At 29.5% G+C, this 25640-nt stretch overlaps 7 protein-coding genes across 8 annotated transcripts; 3 read left to right on the top strand and 4 right to left on the bottom strand.

Moving 5' to 3' along the window:
* The first annotated feature begins 59 nt into the window (after window positions 1–59).
* On the top strand, window positions 60–2141 carry LOC111688373 (etoposide-induced protein 2.4 homolog). Of its 2 annotated transcripts, none has more exons than XM_023450880.2 (4): window positions 60–115; window positions 278–600; window positions 756–1430; window positions 1497–2141. In XM_023450880.2, exons 1-4 carry the CDS (start codon window positions 101–103, stop codon window positions 1921–1923), a joined length of 1440 nt encoding a protein of 479 aa, XP_023306648.2. In that variant the 5' UTR covers window positions 60–100; the 3' UTR covers window positions 1924–2141. The 2 variants fall into 2 exon arrangements, with proteins under 2 accessions (XP_023306648.2, XP_046812680.1); XM_046956724.1 differs by having other exon boundaries at window positions 84–115; window positions 282–600.
* A 132-nt stretch (window positions 2142–2273) lies between these two features.
* On the bottom strand, window positions 2274–3763 carry LOC111688404 (transforming growth factor beta regulator 1). The gene is made up of 2 exons (XM_023450913.2): window positions 3533–3763; window positions 2274–3462 (listed from the first exon to the last, which is right to left on the bottom strand). Exons 1-2 carry the CDS (start codon window positions 3641–3643, stop codon window positions 2587–2589), a joined length of 987 nt encoding a protein of 328 aa, XP_023306681.2. The 5' UTR covers window positions 3644–3763; the 3' UTR covers window positions 2274–2586.
* A 326-nt stretch (window positions 3764–4089) lies between these two features.
* LOC111688383 (kelch domain-containing protein 3) lies at window positions 4090–7239 on the top strand. The gene is made up of 6 exons (XM_023450890.2): window positions 4090–4542; window positions 4706–4980; window positions 5342–5841; window positions 5904–6099; window positions 6683–6835; window positions 6909–7239. Exons 2-6 carry the CDS (start codon window positions 4748–4750, stop codon window positions 6970–6972), a joined length of 1146 nt encoding a protein of 381 aa, XP_023306658.1. The 5' UTR covers window positions 4090–4542; window positions 4706–4747; the 3' UTR covers window positions 6973–7239.
* A 610-nt stretch (window positions 7240–7849) lies between these two features.
* On the bottom strand, window positions 7850–9474 carry LOC111688395 (tubulin-specific chaperone C). Its single transcript, XM_023450901.2, has one exon. The coding sequence runs from the start codon at window positions 9472–9474 to the stop codon at window positions 8338–8340; it is 1137 nt and encodes a 378-aa protein (XP_023306669.2). The 3' UTR covers window positions 7850–8337.
* Window positions 9454–9727, bottom strand: LOC111688422. Its single transcript, XM_023450934.2, has one exon. It carries the CDS (start codon window positions 9725–9727, stop codon window positions 9494–9496), a length of 234 nt encoding a protein of 77 aa, XP_023306702.2. The 3' UTR covers window positions 9454–9493.
* Window positions 9728–9962: 235 nt separating this feature from the next.
* On the bottom strand, window positions 9963–11697 carry LOC111688412 (protein CEBPZOS). The gene is made up of 2 exons (XM_023450923.2): window positions 11417–11697; window positions 9963–10102 (listed from the first exon to the last, which is right to left on the bottom strand). Exons 1-2 carry the CDS (start codon window positions 11544–11546, stop codon window positions 9969–9971), a joined length of 264 nt encoding a protein of 87 aa, XP_023306691.2. The 5' UTR covers window positions 11547–11697; the 3' UTR covers window positions 9963–9968.
* Window positions 11698–13526: 1829 nt separating this feature from the next.
* Window positions 13527–25520, top strand: LOC111688587 (DNA-binding protein D-ETS-6-like). Its single transcript, XM_046951538.1, has 4 exons — window positions 13527–13892; window positions 14778–16348; window positions 22435–22672; window positions 24413–25520. The coding sequence occupies exons 2-4, from the start codon at window positions 15592–15594 to the stop codon at window positions 24990–24992; spliced, it is 1575 nt and encodes a 524-aa protein (XP_046807494.1). The 5' UTR covers window positions 13527–13892; window positions 14778–15591; the 3' UTR covers window positions 24993–25520.
* The last annotated feature ends 120 nt before the right edge of the window (window positions 25521–25640 follow it).

Raw genomic sequence — 25640 nt, 5'->3', positions numbered from 1 at the left:
TGAAAATTTTAACAAATATTAAATGAATATTTATTATATTTAGTTAAGAAAACCAAACTTGTCTTTATGTAAATATAAACAATTTAAATTAAATTTGAAAATGGACTCGATAAAGGTAGGCATTTGGCAGATACAGAATGAATTGTAATTATGCCTCCAGTTAGACCTTTGTTCACAATATTCATGTGTTTATGAGTGGGGGCTGATTGCTGTTATTTTTTTTTTTTTTTGTGTTATTTGATAATAGTCTAAAAATTGCATGCTTATTTTTTTCTAGACAGTTTCTTTGGCTTTCTTTTATGGATTGTGTGATAGTATCAAAGGTATGACATTAGTTTTTTATATTGATGCCGAGATCCATAGACAGAAGGCTGAAGAAGAAGCTGAACGTCAACTAGCCAGAGCAGATGCTCAACTCCTTGAAAGTCGACATGGTACTGCGAGGCGAAGCCCATCACCAGTACCATCCTCAGCGTCTGCTATGTTCGAAGAACATTTACAACGTGAGAGATCAGCTTTTAATAAGGAAAATCCAGATGAACGCCGTTTGGATAGTTTAAAAAAGAAACAAAAGCCTGCAGAACCTTCGATACCTTTCAAGTAAGTTTAATAATTCAAGTTTTACCTAACTACATATTAATGTATTAACATTGCAAGTTTATAGGTACATACAGTATAAATATGACTTGTCTATTGTAGTTTTGGGTTTAAGTGCATGCAAATAATCTAAAAATTCTTATTTTGCTTTTTTTTAGAGAAAAGAAAATTGCGAAACAGGTTCTCAAATGTTGCGCCTTAAATGGTGGTTTTACTTGGATGAGCATAATATTATTTGAACAGATTCTTTTACCAACACTTAAATTTATCTTGACTCTGTGCTATGGTGATAAATCTCAAGACTTGCATATGATATGGGGTTGGTTACAATCCATTCTTTCTATAATATTTGGTATGATGTGGGTTTTGCCAATTTTTCTACTGAGCAAAATTGTCAGTTCCTTGTGGTTTGCTGATATCGCCAACGAAGCATATAAAGTACGCAAAGGGCCGCCAAGTTTAATACCGAATATTAGTAAATTGGTGGCAGATTTTCTCTTTAGTTTGGTTGTCCAAGCCATCTTTCTGGTGCAAAGCATGCTAGTAAATTTGCTACCATTTCCATACGTGGGTGAAGTCTTGTGTTTTGTACATCTATGTTTGCTGTATTCCCTTTATTCTTTCGAATATAAATGGTTTAATATGGGCTGGGAGTTACATAGACGTCTGAGCTATATAGAGATTAATTGGCCATACTTCATGGGTTTTGGAGTGCCGTTGACGGTGCTGACAAACATGTCTAGTTCAGTAATTGTAAGCAGTTGTATATTTTCTATATTTTTTCCACTCTTTATATTGAGTGGCAATGAGGCAAAACCAGTTATTGGAACAACGTAAGTGTATTTTGAACAATTTTTATTTTATATCGTTGAATTAATATTTTTTGTTAACATTTACAGTGATACTCCATTACGTCTATTCTCGCCTACTATATTTGTATCAAATCTTTTGTTTGGTGGACGTAAAGCTAATATAACTGCCAGTAAACTTGCACAACATAAAAAACACAATCAACAACAGCAGCTGCATCAACAGCAACTACTACAGAAACAAAGAAATCAACTGCATCGACGTAGTACCGCTAAGGACAATTCTCCCTCACCATCACCATCATTGCAAATATCAGCACCACAATTTCGTTATCCTCAGCCACCACAGAGGATAAGTCCAGCACGATTAACACCAGAACGACAATTTCGTTCCGACTTAAGTCGTACGCAGATACGTTACAATGAAGGTACTCGAACATTAATACCCACACCAGTTCCGGGAGCACCGGTTGCGCCGACAACTACTCAAGCAAAGACTACAAATCAACGAAGATAGTTAGTATGTTAATGGCCTCAATGTGATGGTGGTATTAGCTTTGGTAATAAATGTATAAAATCTGCTGAGAGAGAAATTCAAAAAGATACTGATTTATACAGACTTACAGATAAAAGAAATTATTTGTTAAAAAAATATTTCTTTGTATGTAATATTTAAGTATGTAACGTTTTTTATGATTTTTTAGCTTTATTATATATTTTTTTATTTGCATAAAAGAAACGGCGTTTTATTTAAACACAAACCATTAATAGGCGTCCTGCAAACATTTTTTAAAACATATCTTATAAGTTAGAAAAACATCGTTTTTTTAATGAAGGCTTTAGAAACGAAGGTAGTTATCTCCACTTTTATATAATTTTTAAAATAAATAAGTACAAGATCCAAATTCATTAACGTATTTCGAACTGAACAATTCATTTGTTTAAATTTTGTTCTCATTTCCTCGAACTTTATTTTACAAAAACTTTAAAATACACAATTAAAAAAATAATTAAGTTAGTTATGGAAAAATGTAGTTTGCTATCCATTTTTTTAATTAATTAAATTTTGCGTTTTATTGTAAATGCAAAATTTACTTAGCTTGCTTATACTTTATTTTCATTTTATATTATAAACCTTTTATAAGCATTTACAAATACTTAATAATAAAAGTGATCTGGCTTAATTCAATTCAAATAGCTCATCCGGTGGTTCATCTTTTATTTCCGGCATAGTGTGGTACGCTGTCATTGTTATCAAAGACTGCAAAGCTTCATACGACATAGTAGGATCTTTCTCTTCAGGAATATTATAATCGTTACTATCGTTTTTGCTAGGAAAACCTCTAAAATTTGCACATTGTTTAAAGGTACCGTCCAATTTGATTAGAGATTGCACGGTGTTATTAGCTAAACCGAAGAATTTTTCACCTTGCACATGTAAGGGTAACTTGGTCCCATCAGACAAAGATCTTTTAAGAGTTTCCAATAACGTTTGATGGCAGATATTTGCCGTTTCCCCAAAGAAAACACTGTCAAGATCATTGTCGGGAATAATTTGAAATTGTGGCATGCCCGTATTATTTAAAATTTTACATGTATAGACACATTTACGTTGTGGATCCTTGGGATGAGCATAAATACGTGTGGCTACATAGCCCACCGGATATATCCAGTGCGCATTGTGGAAATTTGGATTTGCAGGCAATATTTCACCCATAGAGTGAACTAATATATTATAGAGATTTATGGGTAGTTTGGGTTTACCTTGAGCGTCCACATCAAATTTATCCTCACAAATAAGCTTTAACTTTTCCACATCCTCAATATTGGAATTGACTTGTATCACTCGTTTTTTGGGGCCACGCTTTTTTGGCATATTATTTGTAGGCTTTTGTGTTGTACTTGCTTGTGGTGTTGAACCTTCTACCGGAGTTTTTTCTGTACTTTCATAACCTTCATGACGCATAAGACGTTTGATTAAATATTTCCTTTCGTCACGTGCCGTCAACAAGTCTGATTGTATTTGTGCTACTTCATCGCATAAAGCAGCATTTTCCTTTCATTTAAAAAAAAAATATGCATTTATCACAACTTTGTAAAGAACATGTAATATGATTTAAACTTACAAAAACCAATTGTTTAATTTGCCTTTTTAATTTTTTGTATTTTGATTTATATTTTAAATTCATTACACGTGAATGTTGACTGTTTTGATATTGATAGTGCAAAGAAGACATTTTTATTGATTCGATATCGATTTTATTACAAAATATTTACATATTTTCTCAAAAAAATACAAATGAAATGTTCCTCCAAAAAACATTTACAAAAAAGGTAAAGAATTGTTTATGTTTGAAATCAGAGTTGCCAACGTTTTGATATTTAATGCAGATAACAGAGGGATGAATCATGGCCTTATAGGGTAAAAATTAACCCTATAAGGCGAACAAAATATTTATTAAAATCTTTTTATGTAAGAATTTGAAGTACACTTTCAAATATTTGGCCTTATTAGGTTGTAAAAATGTCGACTTTTTTGTATTGTCGATATTTTCTATAAAATGTTCAATTTTTTCAGAGTTAACATGTCTACAAACAATTTTTTATGACTCTTCAATGTGCCTTTTTGAAAACAACTGTGCAAGGGAAAATCAAGTGAAAAATAAAGAAGAAAACAATAATAAAAGCAAGGAAGAAGCAGAAAAGTAGAGGGCAGAAAAATAACATTATCAGTTTCATAATTAATGTATTATTGTTCACAAATAAAATTTAAATGTATTTGCAAATGTGAAAACTAATTAAACAAACTCAAATAATTATAATTAAAACCACTTGTTCAAATAAAAGAAAACACACGCACTGGAATATAAAAATAATAGAGGAGGAAATAGCACGAAAAGTATTTGCCAATTGGTGTATTAGCACAGGTGTGCCTGACTATTCGCTTCATTTTGTGTTTCGATTGTAGTCAATTTTGGTTTCGCTGAAGAGAAAGGTGGAGTTGTGTTTTTTTGGAAAATTACTCCATACAGCGATCATCCTTAAAACATAAGACTGACTGGAATTTGGTTGGTGGTGTAGGGAAAAAGCTTATCCAAATAAATCTAAAATTGACGGATTCATTAGCAGCAGGCAGGTATAAAAAATACCTAATAGCATAAAAACTACATAAATATACAAAAAGATTTGTTTGCACTGCTTTTTTGTTGGCAAATTGACCTTCACCTCATTTTCGATTTCGTTTCGATATATTTATTTATTATTTTTGTATTTTTCTTTCATTGTACGTTTATTTTTAGGAAACAACATTGTTTACATATTTTTTATTATTGTAACCGAAAATGCGTTGGACAGTACACTTAGATGGAGGACCACGTAGAGTAAATCATGCAGCAGTATGTGTCGGTGATTTCATATACTCCTTTGGTGGCTACTGCACAGGCGATGATTATCGCTTCAATGAGTCAATAGATGTACATGTATTGAATACACAAACACTGCGTTGGGCTCTGTTGCCACAAAGACGTTGCGAAAATGGAACTATATTAAAATATCCCGAAGTACCATTCCAAAGGTAAGTAGATTTGTATTAAATAAAATATTATGTAAATACTTAGAGTAAATAAAAAAAAATATGTTTTATTTTTAAATATAACTCAAAACATTAGTTCATCCATTGTATTCATAACTTCAAGGAATATTTTTTATACAAAAAATAACATAAATTGCAAAAATACCATTTATGTATAAATATATGTGCACATAATGAGATAATTTTAAATAAAAATGTATGTATATCTGTATGCACTTGAACAACTTTATTATAGATTATTAATAAAAACAAAATTAAGAATTTCTTAAAAAATTTACAATGATAAGAACTGACATATTAAATGTATTTTTGTGTCTATAAATGAAAATGATTGCCTTTCCAGATATGGCCACACTGCTGTTACATACAATGATAAAATCTACATGTGGGGCGGACGAAATGATGAAACCCTTTGTAATGTCTTGTATTGTTTTGATCCAAAAACACTTAGTTGGTCAAGACCACAAGTAACAGGTGCCATACCGGGTTCAAGAGATGGCCACTCAGCCTGTGTCATCGATAATTGTATGTATATATTCGGTGGTTTTGTCGAAGAAATACACGAATTTTCATGTGATGTCCATGCCTTAAACTTTGATACAATGGAATGGCGCTACATACAAACATTTGGTGTGCCACCATCATTTCGGGACTTTCATACCGCTGAGCACATACACGGTAGAATGTATATATTTGGCGGACGTGGTGATAAACACAGTCCGTATCACAGTCAAGAGGAGATGTATTGTCCGGAAATAGTGTATTTAGATCTAAAGACTAAAGTGTGGCATCGACCGTCGACAACGGGAAAAGTACCGGTTGGTCGGAGAAGTCATTCGATGTGTAAGTTGTGATTTATGGGGTAATTTTTTTTCTTTATTAATCTCGTATTTTCTACTTTATAGTTATTTATAATAATTTAATTTATGTATTTGGCGGCTATAATGGCTTATTGGATCAACATTTCAATGATTTGTATACGTTTGATCCAAAAGCCAACTGCTGGAATTTAGTTAAGCCCCATGGCAAACCACCTACACCTCGACGACGACAAGTAGGAATTGTTAAAGGTTCACGATTGTTTTTATTTGGTGGTACTAGGTAAGTAATTTCTTTTTGTTATTGAATTATTTTTCACACAAGTACAATAAAAACTCTTTGGTATCGTGCACTGACATTTAATGACATCTATTATTATTTACTGAATTTATACCTATAGTTATCTTAGAAATTTCAGTATTTCAAACAATTGTATGCACATAAAAGTTAATCAATTTCAAAACTGATAACAGCTTTAAGAAACATCAAAAATTTCTCTAATATTTAAATTCTTATTAGAATTTGATTTTATATTAATCACACTTTGAACAATTCTTATCTCACCTAGGCTATTGAAAGTAACACTTAAAATGTACTACATGTCTCCCACACTGACATGTTAAATAATAAACGAATAGCATTTTTAATAAAATTTTATTTTTTTTTTCTAAAAATTAATTGTTTCACAACAAACTAAAATCGTTTTTACATATTAAAAATTCTCTAAATTTTACAGTAAATGTTAAACCAAAAATCTGCTTTTAATATTAAAGTTTGAGTTTTAATCAGCCTTTTTAAAATGTGTACTTTGTCAAAAGTACGATTTTTAATTCCAAATATTTATATATCTTTATTTCTATTTCAGTCCTTATCCTCATGAAACTGCTCAAGAACAAGCATTTTTGATAGACAATAATGACACGAACATACTTGATTTTGAGCCCAATTTGAAAACGTTGGCAATATTAGCCGTTGTAGAAAATCGCATTGATACCACCTGGTTACCGAGAGAATTAAGGTGAGTTTTAAAATCTCCTCAAAATAATAAAATTTATTAACAAATTCTATTATTTCATATATAAAAATTACAGACTAGAAATAAAAGCCATGACACAACCAAATTCCATAAGTCGACCCATTAATCATGCTGGTTGAAGAGATCTTGTAACAGGATAACAGATGAAGTAGCAGAAACATAATTCACAAAACACGAAACTAGAAACATTTTTTTAGAAAAAATCTGTTTCTTTTTTTAAAATTTAAAGTCACTGTTGGAACGAAAAAAAAAACAAATTGTTTACAAATAGCGCAATCAAATTTTAATTTTTTAACACACATTAATCTCATTCCCTCCACCATTACCCATCTATTGCTCCCTCGCCAGTAAGATATACATCCACAAATACGTACATTTATACAAAATATAAGAAACACAAAAAAAATTACTAACGTAATTTAGAAAAGTTTTCAACTGCCAACTTTGTAGTTTGTTACTCGAAAACATTATGGTTATGCACGTTACCATTTTTATCCTTAGAATCGTATGCAAGTTTGCAGCGCTTAAAAATGGTCATGAGCATACATACACTTCTTTAATTTGGTTACATTTTTTAGGATTCCGAGTGTGTTTTTTATGTAATTTTTGTATTTTTTTTAGTTATTTTAAGTTTGTAAAAATGAAAAGTATTTTAAAAAATTGTGTTATTAATTTCATATTATTTTTTTTTATAAATATATATTTAAGTTATACATAAATATAAATTCTTAACACATGTTTAATAAAAATGGAATCTTAAGTCAAAATTTTATAAAAATTATGGATGAATTTTGTTCATTAATCGCTGTTTGTATAATAAACCCTTAAATGAGTCCAATTCATATTTGAGAATTTGGATAAAAGTTGGGAATATTTTTTCAAATAGATATTTCTTAAAAAAACTATCATTTTTAAATGGTATTTAAATCACCCCACATGATTGCTATAATCATTTTCCCATTATGAAATTGGTTAAAATAAAAAAATAGTTAAAAGTTGTTTTTGAAAGTTATTATTTTTTATTAATTTCTTTATTAATTATGCGTACAAACTGGATTACAATTTTATTATTGTTAATTAAATGACAAACAAACTTTCAAACTTTTTAATACACATTGATGTTACTAAAAATCTAAGATTTATAGTTAATTAATGTGATCATAATTTCCCATAGATAATAATTAAAGAAAAGAAATCTATAATCACTTTATATATATGTTTTTTGTTTGCAATTTTAATTTTTCTATACAATTCTTAATGAGGGATTTAATTTAAATTCAAGTCTTTTCTTTAAATTGCTGGAAATTAGAGTTGATAAATGTCACTAAATACGACCATTTAAAACCAACAAACTTATAAAGGTTTTTCAATTTAAATATGAAATTTAAAATTTCATTGCTTATAGCGTGTTTGTTCGGGATGATTATTATGAAAATGATTACAGCTAAGAAGATCCACAATAGATGAAACCACCATTCTCTGGACTATAAGGAGGCATTGTCTATGTAACGTATTTTCCATTCATTTCTAACATCCTGCCAGTTGACTGAGGGACAGTCCTTAATCAAATGCCAATTGGGCGAAGGTACATCAGGCGACAGCCAATTGAAATCAGCAACGTCAGTGTAGTTGTTCTGCTCTTTATTAAGACCGGCCAATTTAAAGTCGTCTTCAATATGGGCATATTCATAGTTATAGGGAGCTATTTCGATTTCCTTACAGTCCTCTATGATGCCGCGGCAGGTAACGTGCAAATAAATGCGACACTTTGTCGATGAATGGAATCTTAATTGTTGACAGGCCACATTAAGAGCGCAGTTATTGCAGTATTCAGCAAATAGAGATCGAGCTATGGGACCGCATAAAAATGTGCAGTCTTGACAATTTGATATTTGTACCGAACCGGCTGGCCCCTGCAGTTCCACGAAACAATTCTTTAAATTGGATATAGTAATATCTTTGCCATTGACTTGTTCTTCTTTTAGGCATATGTATTCGTTTTTAAGATTGGACAGAGTCCAGTTGACCACACTTTGACTGGAGGCTGTAGTCTGCAGTTTTTCCGAAGAGTCAAGTTTGTCATTTAACGATAGTTTGGGATTCAAGGCTGGCTTAGGTGTTACTTTGCGGCCACTAAAACCAAATTTCTTTTTGGGCATTAAACGTACTCTTGTCTCTTCGCAAGTGGCCAAAAGATCGTTTACGATTTTTTGACATGACTTTATTTTGTATTCCGTGAGAAATGTTGTGGAATTAGTTAAATATTTCTGTAATTCTTGGATCTCTATAGTGATGTCGGCAAAGTATCGCGCCAGGTCTATAGTGGGACCATCACCGGCAGATTTTTTGGCTGTAGCTTCGGTTACATTTTTAATTCGCAATTCTATTTCACGCACTTTATCAGCGAAGGTTTGTTTGAAATAATCTGCTCCCTCTAATTCAGAACTGTCCTTGTGTCGCTGTTCCAGTTTAACATCTAGATAGTTTTGACGTTCTTTATTGCGTTTATTAAGTCGTTCTAATATTTGATCTTTTTTAATAGCAGGATTTGTGAGATTATTGATCGTAGAATCTGTTTGTTCCATAGTTTGGAAAGTGTTGTCTTCTAAATCGTGGTTCATGTTGAGCTGAATTTTCGATTTAGTTTTCAGGTTTCTTTAAATAAACAGGATCTTTTTGATAGGCTGCTTCTTGAAATTTCTTAAGGAATAATACTTTCTTTTTTTCGTCTTCTGTTAGATGGACACCAGCGGTAGTTGCACGAATTTTTGCTATCTTTTCCTCAGAAGGTGCAGTTAAACGCATGAGACCATACCCAAGACCGCCTATTGATATTAACCAAATTAGTGATTTAACATAAGGATTTGAAGCCATTTACGTTAATATTTAGTTTTTCAGGTGTTTATAAATTAAAAAAGTAATAAAAGTTTTTAGATAATAGAAGAAAAACTTAAAATTTTAAAGAATTAAGTGTGTGTAGGTTAACAATTACGAGTTTTAACTACTGTATTTTTTTATATTTAGTTTAGTTTAAATAAAAAGGAATTTACTTTATTTCGACGTTTTATTTTTGGCTATTTTTATTTAGATTTGTTTTTTTTTGGGGGGGGGGGAATTATTCCTTCTTTTCCTGAGTACGCCAAATGGTAGAATCGATTTCTCTTAAATTACTATTGCCAAGAAATTCTCCAACTTTATAATAGTAATCCAATACGAAGGGGAAGTTTTTGTTAATGTACTGACGGAACTCTGTATTAAAAAAATAAAAGAAATATTTTTCTCATTAAATTATATAGAAATAATGTCGCAGTTATTTTAATAAATTTATAATAACATCTGATGCAGTGACTTGTGCCACCATTGTTCTTGTTTATAAGATTTTCTTATTAATCAGTTAGTAATCAAAAATGGCTTTATTTACTCTAAGATTAACGGAAATGAATAGTGAATTTAACTGAAGTCAGAATATTAAACCGCAATTTTCTTTTATACATAGATACTTTTACATCTGTCTACTGAATAAAAAAATTACTTAGTACATACCATATGCACATTTTTCAAATTGTAATTTTATAAAATTATTAAGAAATTGCGAATAACGTCAATGTTTGTGAAATTGATTTCAAAAAAATATGTATCTAAAAATAAAAGAATTACTTCTAAAACTTAATCAATTAATCTGGCTAATAGGTACCTATAGTGTTAGAAAATCATTAATTTAAAAACGATTTATGTCATTGGATACAAAATTTATCATAAATATGCAATTGTTTAATGATTGTAATACTAATAATTTCCTCATATCATAGAAATGCAATACTTAAGATAAATTTAATTTTAAAGAAGTCTATGGATTTCTTGTTCGCGTTCAATACCGTCTCTTCAATGGTTATTAATTCCAAACTTATACGAACTAACGAAAAATGTCAAAAACGGAGTCTATTCGATTCTACTTAACTAATTGCGCACAGTGAACTACCATGTTAACCAAACTAAACCAAAATACCTATAATGGGTAAAAAGTGTACAATTTCTAACAAAAATAATATCCATTGCACTTTCCTTTACTACACATCTTAAAATGTAAAAAAAAACATTGTAATTTTCCGAAATATGATTAATATTTTTAGATTTCTTAAAATAAAAACTTACTTGGTATGCAAATCAATAGTTATAGGTATTACAATGAATTAAACTTTAAGAAACCGATGCAAATATAAATTACTATGACGCAATAATCAACACATCAAATCAATAATAAGAGTAATAGAATATGTAGTTGCAGTAAAAACAACAACAACATACTTCTTAAATCAAAGACCTCTGACTGACTCATCCATCTGAATTTGTCAGTTTGTGTCTGACAAAGTGACGTTGTATGTATCCATTTTATGTGTGTAAACTTTAAACTAAAAAACAGACCTACCCTATTGTAAACGGCTTAAACAAGTCACTTGTATCCTTTTCTTTTTGCAAAATTTTTTTACAAATGAATTTCACAACTTTCACTAGTTTTTAATTTAATTACATAAATATCGCCAAATAATATACATATGTACGTACCACGATTTGTATTCATGCGATAATAAACTCCATATGATGCTGCAAAGCAGAAAGTTTCTATAATAAAAAGAGTCTTAGCACTACTTTTGACGAATTTCCAGAAAGGACTTTTGGGTGTTTTAGGCAACATTACACGTATTAATAAACTTTATTAATATTTCTTTTTCTTTGCAATCAAAATTTTGCATGAATTTTGTAAAAACAAAACACAGAAGGGCAATAAAATCTACACGAGTTTTCCTTCAATTTTTCGAACGAAAATGAAGAATTGGAAAAAATGTACAACTAAACAGCTGTTGAATTCATACTGTCAAATTGTTATTGTAATAGCAAAGTCAGTGTTGTATTTTAAAAACAAACAAATTAATTAACACTTTGAGGGATGTTGACTATTTTGCAAATTAAAACACCATGTAACTGATATGCTATTTTAAGAAAATTCATAGAAATTTGGTAAGCAAAAATTTAGATTATCTTCAGATGAGAAACATTACAATATTCAATTATCCGGGTTTTGACTTATTTGGTTTATTCTACAAATAATTGTTTGTGGGGTTTAATGTAAGCCGGTTAAAAATCCGATAATTTAGAATTCATACGTACCAATGAACTAGTCTATAACTGACGTTGAGGAACTTTTTAGAAATACTTAAGAAACATCAATGTACCTCAAAACTGATTGTATAAGTAAAGGCGATATAATTATTTCCATGATTTATTAAGAATCAAAAGTATTGTTATAAAAAACATTAAATATGTGGTCTTTATTATAGTAAATAATTAAGGAATTAATAAAAGAAGAAAATTCATTATAAAAATATTGAATTTTATAGAAAATGTACAATAATTTTACTGTTAAATAGTTAATAGGTTTTTTGATGGAAATGATTTAGTTTATTCATTTTTTGAATCCTGATTTTTTTCGATAACAATTTTGAGTTTTTTTAGAAATAACGGTAAAATAACCACTAAGTTTTCAGTTCTAATGATATTAATAGTCCGAAGTAATAGTTATCCGATATTTTCTTGTAGTTATTTCAGTTTTTCTTAAAAAAAATGTTCCTGCAAAAGTGTTTATATGGGGGCTAAGCGCAAATATAAACCGAACCCGATAAAATTTTATATTTAAATAATATTTATTTGTACTGAACTTGATTGCGATATTAGTGTTTATGTGTGAATTTTTAAGTAATTTTCTGGGAGATAGAATCAAAAGGGTCCCGACTTTTACGAAATTTGGCAAGATAATCAAGGCTTGTAAAAAACGTATTTGTACCGCTTTTATCGAGATACAGATATATTTAACAGAATTATAAGTTTAAACTTCCTTTTTGGGTGTTTCTGTTGTATGTTTCTGTTGTATAATCAATAGGGTTAGTCATTAGTCAAAAAAGCGCGTGTACCACATTTCATTAAATTATGTTGAAAATTGCGGCCTGTACCTTGAGCACAAGTTTTACATGGACAGCCAGCCAGCCAACCAGCCGGACGGACATAGCTTAATCGATTAGTATATTTTAGAGTGGTATAGGACAAACTCAATATACCCTCCCCACTAAAGTGGTGTAGGGTATACAAATACATAATATACTATTATAGTTGGTATTAAAAGTCCATTTTATTTAATTTATCACATTCCCACAATTAAACGATAGCAATTTCATGACGAAATGAAATTACGTTCATATACTACGATCGACCACAACACAACCGATTTGTATAATAATTGTTTAAATATTTATTGATGAATCCATACGCCACATTATCAACCACATATCATATGGAGAAGACACCTCATCAACCAAGTGTTTACTCACATAGTAAATAGAATTTTTATGAATGAATTTCTACGTAATCACGATCATAACACCAGGCCGTAGTATTGTAAAAATGATAAAAGCGTGTGCAGATACACTACACTTAAATACATATTACTTATCTTAAAAGCAAAAAGAGATAATTTAACGCTTGTATTAACTAGAAAATGTTCTGCATTTCGACGAAGTACAAGAAATGAATCATCTCCCATGTGAAAGAGTATTCTACCTCAAGGCGCCACAATAATATTCCGAATCATTCCTACAATTCAGTATCAAATTTGATGGTGGGACGGAAACATCAAAACTGTTTAGAATAATATAATACAAATACGACAAATTCTAAAGAAATTCCCATTAAAAATATATTCATTCAAATTTTTTAAAAATAGTACAATCAATTAGACATACACAAAGTTTTGTACATAGAAAATCAGGCAAATCTATAACACGAATCAAAACAACAATATTAAAATTATAATTAAAAATAAATAAATAAATAATCGCAAAGTACAACAATAACGATCTCATGCCTAAAAATGCCAAAATACACTCATACAAATTTTCCACGAATGATGACGACGCAAAAAAAATTGTTTGTTGTTATGAATTTTTCATCATTCAGTTGGTAATATTGAAATTGTTGTCCACATTGCTTTGTAAGTGAATAGAATGTTTGTTTGTTGGTTTGTACATTTAGGGAATCTCCACATGCTCCACTAGTTAACTAATAATAACAACAAAATCAACTATTCAGTTGTTTTTGTGGAGGTGAGTGAGTCATCATTCATCGGTAGCAACAATAACACTGTCCAAGTCACTTAATGTACGAATTATATGTGTTGCGTCTAATGTACAAATATTTGTTTGATTTGATTTCTCCAACATCGAAGTCTGATCTCACATTTACAGACCCTCTCATTCTCTCAATGACGACGTCATTGATGATCGTACTAAAAAGTGATTACGTTGAAAAAAATACTATTAAATACAGATAGTCATGATTATTATTTATTCATTCATAAAAATGTTGAATTGAATTTATATCTGAGAGATATTTTAACTTATAATATGAGAGTAACTTTTTTTTGCAATAGTATAGAAAAATTTTTATTGTTTATACACTCAAGAAATTATGTCAGTTAATAGGTTTTCAACTAAGAAACTATTTTTAAATTTTATTCAGAAAAAAAATCAGTTTTTAAGTAATATTTTGTCATGTTTGTATTTTAATTATTATTAATGTCTAGTCCCCTAATGTCTAACCCCAAATTTTTTAAATTAACCCCTAATTTTATAAATTAACAATTTTATTAAAGAAGATCTAAATTTGAAAATAAGAAATGTTTAATTCATTATTTTTCTTAAAATTATAAATATATCGGTTAAATATGTAATTGTTCAATTTCAACTAACAATATTTTTCGAGTCTATTGCTCTTTCAGTAAGAGATTGTGTTTTGCGAATTTGCTCTTTTCAGTTGTATCTGTGTGTTGATAATTAAAAGATTGTGTGAAATTCATTGATCGTTTTTTTCTCTGCAGTTGGTTGACAAGGTGGTACAACAACGTTTGTAGAAGTTTCAAATCACTTGCAATTCGGTCGCGTAAGTGATCACGACAAGGACGTTGTCTGTCAATACATTAGTAAAAACAAGAACGTGTAAATAAGTTTACATAAAATAAAAAAATGTATATAAAATTAAGTTAATAATAAAAAAATTACTAAAACAAAAGCAAGAAAATAAAAATAAACAAATAATTAAAAAAGTAACAATACAAATAAATAACTGAAGAGTTTACAATAAAAAATAAATTAAAGATCATACACAAAAAAATTAAAAAAAGATTTATTTTTTTTAAGTGATTGCTGTTAATAATAATATTATTTGGAAAAGTTGTGGTTTACTTAAGAGTGTGACCGTCGTTAATACCGCGTTTGCGATCGATTTTCCCTTAGTGAATCATACTTGCGATCTAGCCACACGCTAATATTGTTTTGACGTTTATTTCGTGGAATCCCTAGTACTACTATGTGAATCATAATTTCAGTCTGCATTTACAAACAATATTCATTCACGAACGTAATTTAATCGCTTTAAAAAGAGAGAGAAAATCAATAAACAATTTTTAATTTACCGGCCGGTGATTTGCTTTATAAATGTTTTATTTTTATAATTCTACTAGTGTTTAAGCCAAAAATAATTGTATTCATTTTATATTGATAATGTTAGCGTTTCAAATAGTTAAAGCACGAAATATATTGTGGTTTTTCCTAGAACGCTTAAGAACTTAAGACTTTAAGGTCTCCAACGTGTCGTGGTGTCGTCAAGCCTTTGTTGTTTAATTTTTTTTATAAATGGCTGTTATTTTAAATTATTGCTTTACTTGCGAAACTGCTCCAACAACAGAAACGAATTTATTCTCAGAATTGATGCGTAAACCAAATTCGCCAACCTTATTGAAAATCCAAATGCATGAAAATGAACCGCAAGAAGAAATCAGCAAAAGTGCGAAAACAGTACAAACCAGCGTGGAAGAAAAGAAAACGATTAAAAAAAGATCATTGCGAAAAATACCGCCCCCTAGGCGTTATAGTTCTTCCTCCACTAATAGCAGTGATAGTAGCAGTAGTAGTAGTTCCTCATCAAAAAGTACTTACACCGATCGTTCAGAATCGGATAATTCATCAACCACAGATACTAGTGATAATTCTCAACGAAGCAAAAACAAAAAGAAAATACCACCTGCCTTGCCATCAATAGAAACGCAAAGTTTTTCTCCTGTCTTAGTGGATAATCCAGATGTTGTTTCTAAAGAAGCCACTCCACCTCCACTCTCGCCAGTCGAAGTTCCTTTGGATCCACGTGTTTGGAAAGCTGAACATATAGCCGGCTGGGTTAAATGGATGACTAAACAGTTTAAAATTGAACCGGAACCGGATATTGCCCGCTTTCCCACGACCGGTGCCGAACTTTGCACTCTGAGCCGAGCCGAGTTTTGGGTTTGTGCAGGATCCCGCGAAGGAGGCATTTTATTTGCGAAACATTTCGCTTTAACTCTGCACAGCGCGACGGGTAGAGAAACAAGTCCAATGTTAAATGATAATGAACCGAGTAAGTTTTTTTTTTAAATACATTTTAAAATTGTTCAAGCTTTATGGAAACTTCCTGGACGTTTCCTTAACACTTGAGCAAACGTTCTAACTTTTTTTGGAATATTTGGAATTAATTCTGAAGCAGACCATAGCAAATTCTGCCAAAACAATTTCTATTATTCAATTTATTTCAATGGCAAAAAATTTATTGCAATTTTTTTATTTCAATTTATTTTTCCCATACCCTTCAAAAACACTGACCATTCCAAATTGAATACTTAGTTTTAGTTGTTTATTTATTTGATTTGATTCAAATCGTTTAAATACCTCTCGTTACAATAAATAGCTGCTTGGGGAGTTGTTTGAACATAAAGAAGTAAATCCTTTTGTACCCAAAGACTCTCTGTGGTCAAAAGTCAATTGCAATTGCTTTCTATTAACACTTTCACATGAAGTTGTCTAAATAATGGCCTGGTAATTTAGGTAGATCTTTCATTGATGATAAGCGTAAAATGTATTAGAAGTTATTGTTTCTTTTTCACATCACACCCTTTTGTTATCACACATGCGATATACTATGTTTAACTCATTAAATGATAAGAAGTGTTTATGGAGCATGTGTGGAATACAGTGAGATATTTCAAATCCTTGGTAAATAGTAGGGTGGAGCTTAAATATTTGATAAAAAAAAGTTGTTTTTATTTGAAATATTTAGTAATTCCGTCATAGGATGGATAGGTCCTAGAAAGAATATGAAATTTTTTAAGAATATTCTCCGATTAGATTAATGTGGTATTGAAAATTGCAATTTGATCAGTTAAAAATCTGATGATCATCATTTAGTTATACATACATAAAGTCGCATTTTATTAATCTATGATTTGAAAAACATTAGTTTCATTTTTTGCGTTTACAATAAAAACTCTATCTTTCACCGAAAATAATATAATATTTGGAATTTCGGTAAACCAATGTATATAAAAGAATTTAGGAGCAAAAATGTAATCAATTTCAAAAGGATCTTTCTATAAATCCTTTCAAAATTCACTTCATATTTACGATACTTGTTTGGTAGGCTGTATATTTTTTGTATTTGTAAAATACCATCCTTTGAAGAAAGATCTCCGTTAACAATACGAAATATTGAAACATAAGGAAAAACAAGTTTGCTATACTCGGCCGTGCCAAATCATAAATACCCTACACCAGTTACTTTTATGTTATTAATTTTTTATTTGGTGAAATATTTTCTCATGTCTTTTAATGCTCTGGCGATATTTAATAATTTGCAAGTGAGTGAAAAATTTAAGTAAACATATTGTTGTAAACTTTCCCCCATATTCATTAATAAAATTATTGATGGTTTATTGTAGGAATTTTGCAAGGAAAATATTTCGAAACAAACCTTAAATAAGCTTTTAATATCTTTATGAATACAGTGGTAATTGTTAATAATAATAGTTATGATAATGCAAGTAGTTAAATACGGTAAATGGCTTTCAAAAAGAAATTGGACCTAACATTTCTGAAGGTAATAAAGGGTTATCTGTGTAAAACTTTATTTTGTAATTAATAAAAAATGTTTACGTAATTATCGGAAGTGATCCTTGTATGGGAATAACGAACAATTATGGATTATCGTTAAACAAATTTAAAGAATATTTTCTGTGCCAAGTTTTGAATAGATATCATTGTTTGGCAATGAGTTCTATGAATTTAAGTGTTTTTCTAAGAGAATCTTGTTCGAAAGCTATGACCAATTGTCAACTGATCGAAATTTTACAGTGACTTTTTTGTGCAAAGACAAAGTTATATATTCCCTCTATCACCACTGATAGTAGAGGAGGGTATAAAAAAAGCTGCAGTAAGTATGGCAAATAAGGACAACAAATATGGTATTCAAGGAATACTCTGGAGATTCTTAGGTTCTGTTAGGAAAGGAGATGTCGAGATAAAGCTATAACCACCATTAAACTTAACGTTTACATAACCTTTAAGTTATCATAAAACTTATGGTCCCAATTTGTCATAATTTTTGAAAATTTTAAAAATCTCTTGTATTTGTTGAGATATGGTCCGTTAATATATATATATAGGAGGTAGTGTTCTAGCCTGTCACTGTAGGGAATGTGTGTTCGATTCCTACCAGAGATTCTGCTCTTATAAAACTGAGTTCTTATTCGTTTCAAAACACATCTTCGTTAATTTACATCAAAACTGGCATAACTATATTTTTAAGGGCTCAGTTTCACATTTATATAATTACTTATTTAAAATAAATTTATTAAAAACGTATATTTAATTAACTTGGGAAATGTAATTAAACACTAATCCCCTAAAATACTTAAAGTAATACTATCATAAGAAATATGAAAGAATAACTTTACCTATGACTCTTAAAAAAACTCAAAATCTCAGGTTAATAACTGTGTAAATGACTTCACGACCATAAACAATAAATTGAGCAAACATTTCATTACATTTTGCTAAAAACTTCCAAAGTCAAAAAGCAAAACCATGATGAAGGCATTAACGATGTGAAGGGCAGACACACGGAATGCATTGTCATGTCATTTTGGTGGCTCAAGTGATGAACTGTAATAAACGATGTAAATATGATAATTTCTCACAGGATGTGGTATCTAATAAAAATCACAATAATCCTAGATGCTTCAACATTCACAACACACAGCATAAGAAATGAAGGATCAACATAGGAAGGAATGGAAGTAGTGACAAAAATCATTGAATTCCGTTCGCAAACAATGAAATCACTAACAAACAGCATGGGGTCATAAAGTCATGTCATGACTCTTTGCGCATTTATCTATGAGATTTTTGTTATTACTATTGTTATGGGGTTGAATGGGTGGATAATAGCAAGTGTTTGTAGCTTTTAGGGAAAAGACCACCCACCATGTTGAATGTAAAGGAAAAAAGGAAGGAAGAAGTTAACATGTTAAATAAAAAATAAACAAGTTAAATAAATGCAAAACAGAATCGGAAGTTTGGCAGGAAAATATTCATTCGTCGCTTATTTCCCTTTATTGGCTTAATATCATGTTCAGTGAAATATGAACGTTTTCAATTATTATTATTTTATAATTATAAGGATTTAATTTATGTATATAAAGGTTTCAGAATTTTTTGGTAGGTTAAAAAAAAAATATTTTAAAAATTAATTTGTAAATGACCTCAGTTATACAATCAATTATTAATGCTTTATAAGCCTATGATAAATTTAAAAATTGATTCTGAACTACAGTTTTCTAAACATATGGTTTATAGTTTCAAATTTCATTTCAGTTGAGATCCACAAATTAAGACGCCTAGATCTATGCACCATATACATATAAAGTTACAGACAATCTATAAGAAATGTTTTCAAATTAATTGATTAGATTTTTTGCCAGTGAATTAAAATCAAATCTAGATATAAAACATACAAGTAACTAAGTCAAATCTTTTCTACTTAGAGGGGGGTTAATTTAAGCTAACAAAAGCTGACAAAGGTTGGCACATATTGAATTTTTCCGGCTAAAGGATAACAATACAACAACCACAACAAGCAGTAGTTGAAACGCCAGCACCATTACCAACATCATAAGGAATAAATTTGCCACCTATTGGGTGAATGAAATTGACTCTAGCATCACAAGAGTATGTATTGTAATTTTCATGGTGCAAGGTGGTTGAATATCTTAAGTAGTGAAAACTTTTATTAAACAACTAAAAACAATATTCAGTTAGATTCAGACACTCGTACGTAACGGTTACAAATAACGGAATATGAAACAGTTTAGATTTGAACTAATATTTGCGATTACTTAATATCGACTTCCTGTGCAGAAATTCCTACTTTACTCAGCTGATTAAATTTATTTAAAAAATAAAAACAAAAATAATTTAACAAAATATAAATAAACTTAAAATATTTAATAAATTTTTAAAAATAAAATTCTCGGAATTGGTTTGTGAATAATTGTGAACAGACAAAAAATTACTCGTTCGTATAAACGTTTAACGAAAACAAGTTTTATTTAAGACGAACCAAAAAATATATAAATTATTTGTATTTAAATATTTTTCTTTAACAATGAGTGTCAGTGTTGATGTGGGCGTTATGTGGCGCCTCTCTGAAGACTTTAATCGGCGATTTGGTGTACGTATGCAACCACCAGCGCCACCACACCATTCACATTATCACGGACATCCGAGTCATCATGCGACGGCTACAGCAAGATCTATGATATTTAATGGTTCGTTATCATTATCATTACGATGAAATAAACACTAATTAGCAAAAATGTTTTACAAATTAATAAGATAATAATTTTAATTTTATTTTTAAGCAAATTAATAAACTGCTAATGATTTATTAAACATTTGTGACACTTCGAATTATGTAAAAAATTGTATGAGTAAATATATTCCGGATATCGGACTACATATGAATTGAAATATTTGTAAATTCAAAATTTTGTATAAAATAATTACAATAATTTTTAAATTGTGTTTTTTTTTTAATTATTACCTTATTCTGTAACATAATAAGCAATAAACTATCAGTTGTTATAATAGTTGACAAAAAATTAAAAATTGGACTTTTTACCTTTAATGTTTGAATGTTTTTGTATAAAGGGCCTTTATTTTTTGTCAATAAAATTGTTAATTTTAGTCGAACCAACCAGAAATGTTTGGTTTGAAATGTTTGGTTAGTTAGCACCGTTTGCGTTTCAGGTGACGATATACATTTGTGATTTAATTTTTAAAGCGTAGTTATAATAAAAAAATGTTCAAACTTTCATTTTACCTACACGATATTAAATCGTATTTTTAAAATTTCCAATTTTATATCAGAATTTTCCAATTGTATTTTGGAAAATTCCAATTGTTTTTCAGAAAATTAAAATTTAACTAAAATATAGATTTCAAAATTTGCTTCTGTAACGTCCCAACAAAATCATTATTTACCCGGTAAATAGCAAGTAATATTGAAGTAAAGTGTAAGTAGTTACTTTTTGGGTGAATAACTACTTATTTTTGTTCGACGATGACCAAAAAATAACTAGTTACAAATGTGCTTACCCGATTTTTCCGTATTTAAAACCGACTTTGCAGTAAATTTTTATGTTTACTTGTATAATCTCATACTCCATTAACAAGTTATTTTATCTTAGTATTTGGAATGCTTTTTACACAAATGCGAATATCAATATTTTTAAAAAAAAACTTCTAATATCGACTAGGGTTAGAACCACAAACTAATTCCTTATTAGACACATGTTATAGACAATTGGCTACATTTAAAAAATAAATAATTAATGTCATTCATAACGACCACTCATTACCAAGTAATGTATGAAATAATTACATTACCTACAATACTCTTTACCAAAATTCCATTATCCGATTATTTAAAATTATTTAATTAGTTTTGAATGCACGGCAATTGATTTATAAGTAAACCTATAGGTTGATTACGTTAATATATTTTGTAAACGCGTTTCAAATCAAAATCTTTAAGTTTGTATTAAGCAGAAATTTGTATAATTTTTTCATTGAAATTTTTTGTAATGTCATTAGCACATCCTTAAACAAATACCGCATTATTAAATTTAAATATGTATATTTTAACTTTGATAGAGAAAAGAATGAGATATCATAAACAAATGTAATTCCCCTTCAAAACCTAATTTCTTAATTAAACTGATACCGTAGTACATAAATCTAGTTCCGGTTAAAATTTTAACTAAATGATATTGATCATGGTAGATACATTTTACTTTAAATTAAAAAAAAATATAATAAATTTTATTTACGTCCCGTTTCTTTCTTGTTAATTTTAACAATAATTCAGCCTTGTGAATTAAAAGCACTGCGAAAAAACCAGCTTCATAAAGTTCAAAAGTGGTTTTGTTTGTTAAATAAAATTCCAAGAAATTTGCTGAATACATTTCTCAAAGAGTTGTTTAATTCCTACAAATGCCACCATAATGTATATCTTTTTTTTAATTTTTTTATTTCTATCTTCAGATACAGGAATATTAACATTTGGTATCTTTCTGTTACGTTTGTTATATTTTCGTTTGCTTTATTTTTCAGATCCATACCAACTTTTAAATGCCGCTTCACATCGATTGGTTGTTCAGGGTTCGGGGCAGATACAATTGTGGCAATTTTTGCTTGAACTGCTTGGTGATTCGTCGAAAAGTAATTGCATATCATGGGAAGGCACCAATGGAGAGTTTAAATTAATCGACCCTGATATGGTGGCCAAATTGTGGGGAGAGCGCAAAGCAAAGCCAAATATGAACTATGATAAACTTAGTAGAGCTTTACGGTAAGTAAGAGAAGAATACAAACATAAATGTGTATGGGTATCTGTGTGTATAGTATGTTTTATAAACAGTGTTGCCATAGGAAGTAAGTAAGTATTTTTGTTATTTTAAATTAAAAATTAAAATTTCAATCATTAAAACTTTCCAATTGAGTATATAATACTTCCTGATACTTTTGTAGAGTTATTAAATTATATTTTCTAAAGTATGTTTTAAAAATTCAATTATTGCTAAAAATTTAAATATGTTTAAATATGCTGTAGCGGAATTCCTGTAAATATTTAAAATAATATTTCTGAAAACAAGAGTTTTATTTGTAGTTTCCAGATAGCGTTTGAGTACTTTGAGTAAAATTGTTAAATCTATTTTGTTTTTTTTTTTAACAAAAACAAAACGATTCGAATTTAACATTTAAGTTTTAAAATTTGTAAGACATTTTCAAACTTTCAAAGTAAAATTTTGTGTGAACCGGTTCTAAAAATATTAAGTAGGTATTTCTTTCCCTTTACTTTTAAAATCTAGCTTTATGGCAACACCGTTCAGATAAAAGAGAGAAACATACATTTTTTAACTTAATTTTTAGAGAGAGGTTTTTGTGTTGCGATTATGCGTGGGTAACAACATTTAAGTGGTTGAATTTCACTAAAGGATAGGAATGAGGTGCATTCCAATGCATATACATACAGATACAATTTTTGGTAAGAGGTGAACGATTTTTTTAATGTAACTTATTAAACTTATAATGACTAAGTTGACCAAAATGGTCAATAGATTTAATATCATGAATACTAAAAAATACCTATCCATTTCATACAAAGAATCTATAAAACAACTTAAATATCCATTTACCTATAAAAAATAGGTTTTAGTTTGATTTTTCAAAAAGTAAACATATATTAATTTATATAAACTCCTTCCCTATTTAAGAATTTTGATTCTGATTATAGTTTTTTTAATTTAAAAAATTTCGAAAAAATTTCACAAGAATAGAGAAGAGGATTTATGTATCAAATCACGCCTGACTTATTTAACTTTAAATTATACACTATGAAAATTGACCTTTAACCTTTTGGAAGTAAAATATTATATTTAAACGATTTTAAAGGCAATATCTTTTTCCTTCTTTAAAAAAATATACTGTAATAAAGGAATTTCAAAATTATGAGCAATAATATGTATATACTTTTAGATTTTTTTTTTTTAAATTTCAAAGCGCGATATTTTTGGTCTGGAACGGAATTCCGATCAAATTGATTTAATTGAGTCACACTTTCAAACATTAATATGTGTTGGAAATTTCATTAAAACCGGAGATGGTAAATCTGAAAAATGTTATTTTATGTCATTTTGGATATGGATTCACCCTAATATTCAAAAAAATCAGTGCCATCAAAGGGTTAAAATAACAATAAAATCGTTGAAAATTATAAAATATCTTTAAAAACATTTTGACGCCGTATGTCTCAATATCTTTGTGTATGAATGTATGTTACACGTTAATAACTTGTAAATGTTGCGAAAAATGTTTTAGCAGATTAATTGCATAAATGATGAAACAGACATTTCTTTGAAAATAAAGTCCAGTTTAAGCAAAAAATTTGAGTTTCAGTAGGACCGCAACAAATGATGACAAACGAGGCGGCAATATGTAAAAAAACTTAATTATGAAATAAGCTTAATTTAATTTTAAATATAAGCTATATAATAAATACAATAACCTAATACATAGTTTTTTATTTCAGTTACTATTATGATAAAAACATAATGACAAAAGTCCATGGCAAACGTTATGCATATAAATTTGATTTTCACGGCTTAATGGCGGCTTGTCAGGCACAAGCTCAAGGATGTGATCCTACCACCAGTATGGGCATGTTAAATCCTTATAAAGTTCCTCCGCACCATCATGCTCATCACCATCAACATCATCACTATGCCGCTCAGCATCATAGTTTACACCATTCTCATCACCACCATCATCATCCACCTGCTACTCTTCACACGGAACACATTTCACCATCTTCGTCAGCTTCTAGTTTAAGTTTTCTGTCGCCGTCAACAGCCTCGATGCCGTCGCCAATAACGGAAGCCATCCCAACATCCTCCAGTATGATAAGTTCTTCACCGCTCTTAATAACCGGATCTCAACAAACCAATCTAATGACCACAACACTGGCGCCATCCACATCTTCATCAACATCGGAAATAGCAACGTCCACACCATCAACTACGACAAGCAATACACCGCAAAGAAACACATATTGGTCCTACAGTAGTGGCACAAACTATGAATCAAGACCTCCTTCGGATGCATTTAATTAAATAATTAAAATGAAATTTGTTATTTTTACAAGCCTTCTTATCTTAGCCATATTTAGACAAACAATAGTAAGTTAAGCAACAACAAAATGTTGCCAATATTAGTGCAACATTCGCTCCATGTCCGGTATCCATATAATCAACTACACACCCACACAGATTTGTATAATACCACCCATGGTGTAATGTTTATGGTCCTTTTTATGTGTGATAAAAATTAATTTGCTGCAATTATAAGGGCATTAGACCCTTGTAATTACTGTAAAAATCATTCTCTCCCTCTTTTACGGACGAATAGGGGAGAAAAACCTTTATTTTACATTTCATTTAGGAATTGTATGGTTGTACATATGTATGTATGCAAACTTATTTATTAGCAAATACTATTAAAGTATTAAAATAATACGTTTAAAACTAACTGTTTTGTTGAAGAATTTTTAGATTTAATGCAATTTATTTATTTTGTAGTTAATAATTATTTAAATTAAGATTATTTAATATTTCAATATTTATTACACAAAACTATTACAAAACAAATCAATAAATAAAACATTAAATATAAATTTCGATTTTTTATTCTGAAGTTAGAAATTGAACAGTCGATTTAGAAATTCGCGGATAATTAAAGAATATAAGTTTTAAATATGCATA

Source organism: Lucilia cuprina, chromosome 2 (genome assembly GCF_022045245.1).
Source record: "Lucilia cuprina isolate Lc7/37 chromosome 2, ASM2204524v1, whole genome shotgun sequence".
In the NCBI taxonomy this organism is placed as follows: domain Eukaryota; kingdom Metazoa; phylum Arthropoda; class Insecta; order Diptera; family Calliphoridae; genus Lucilia; species Lucilia cuprina.
The sequence above is the reverse complement of the archived record's forward strand: the minus strand, read 5'-3'. Positions and strand labels throughout refer to the sequence as shown.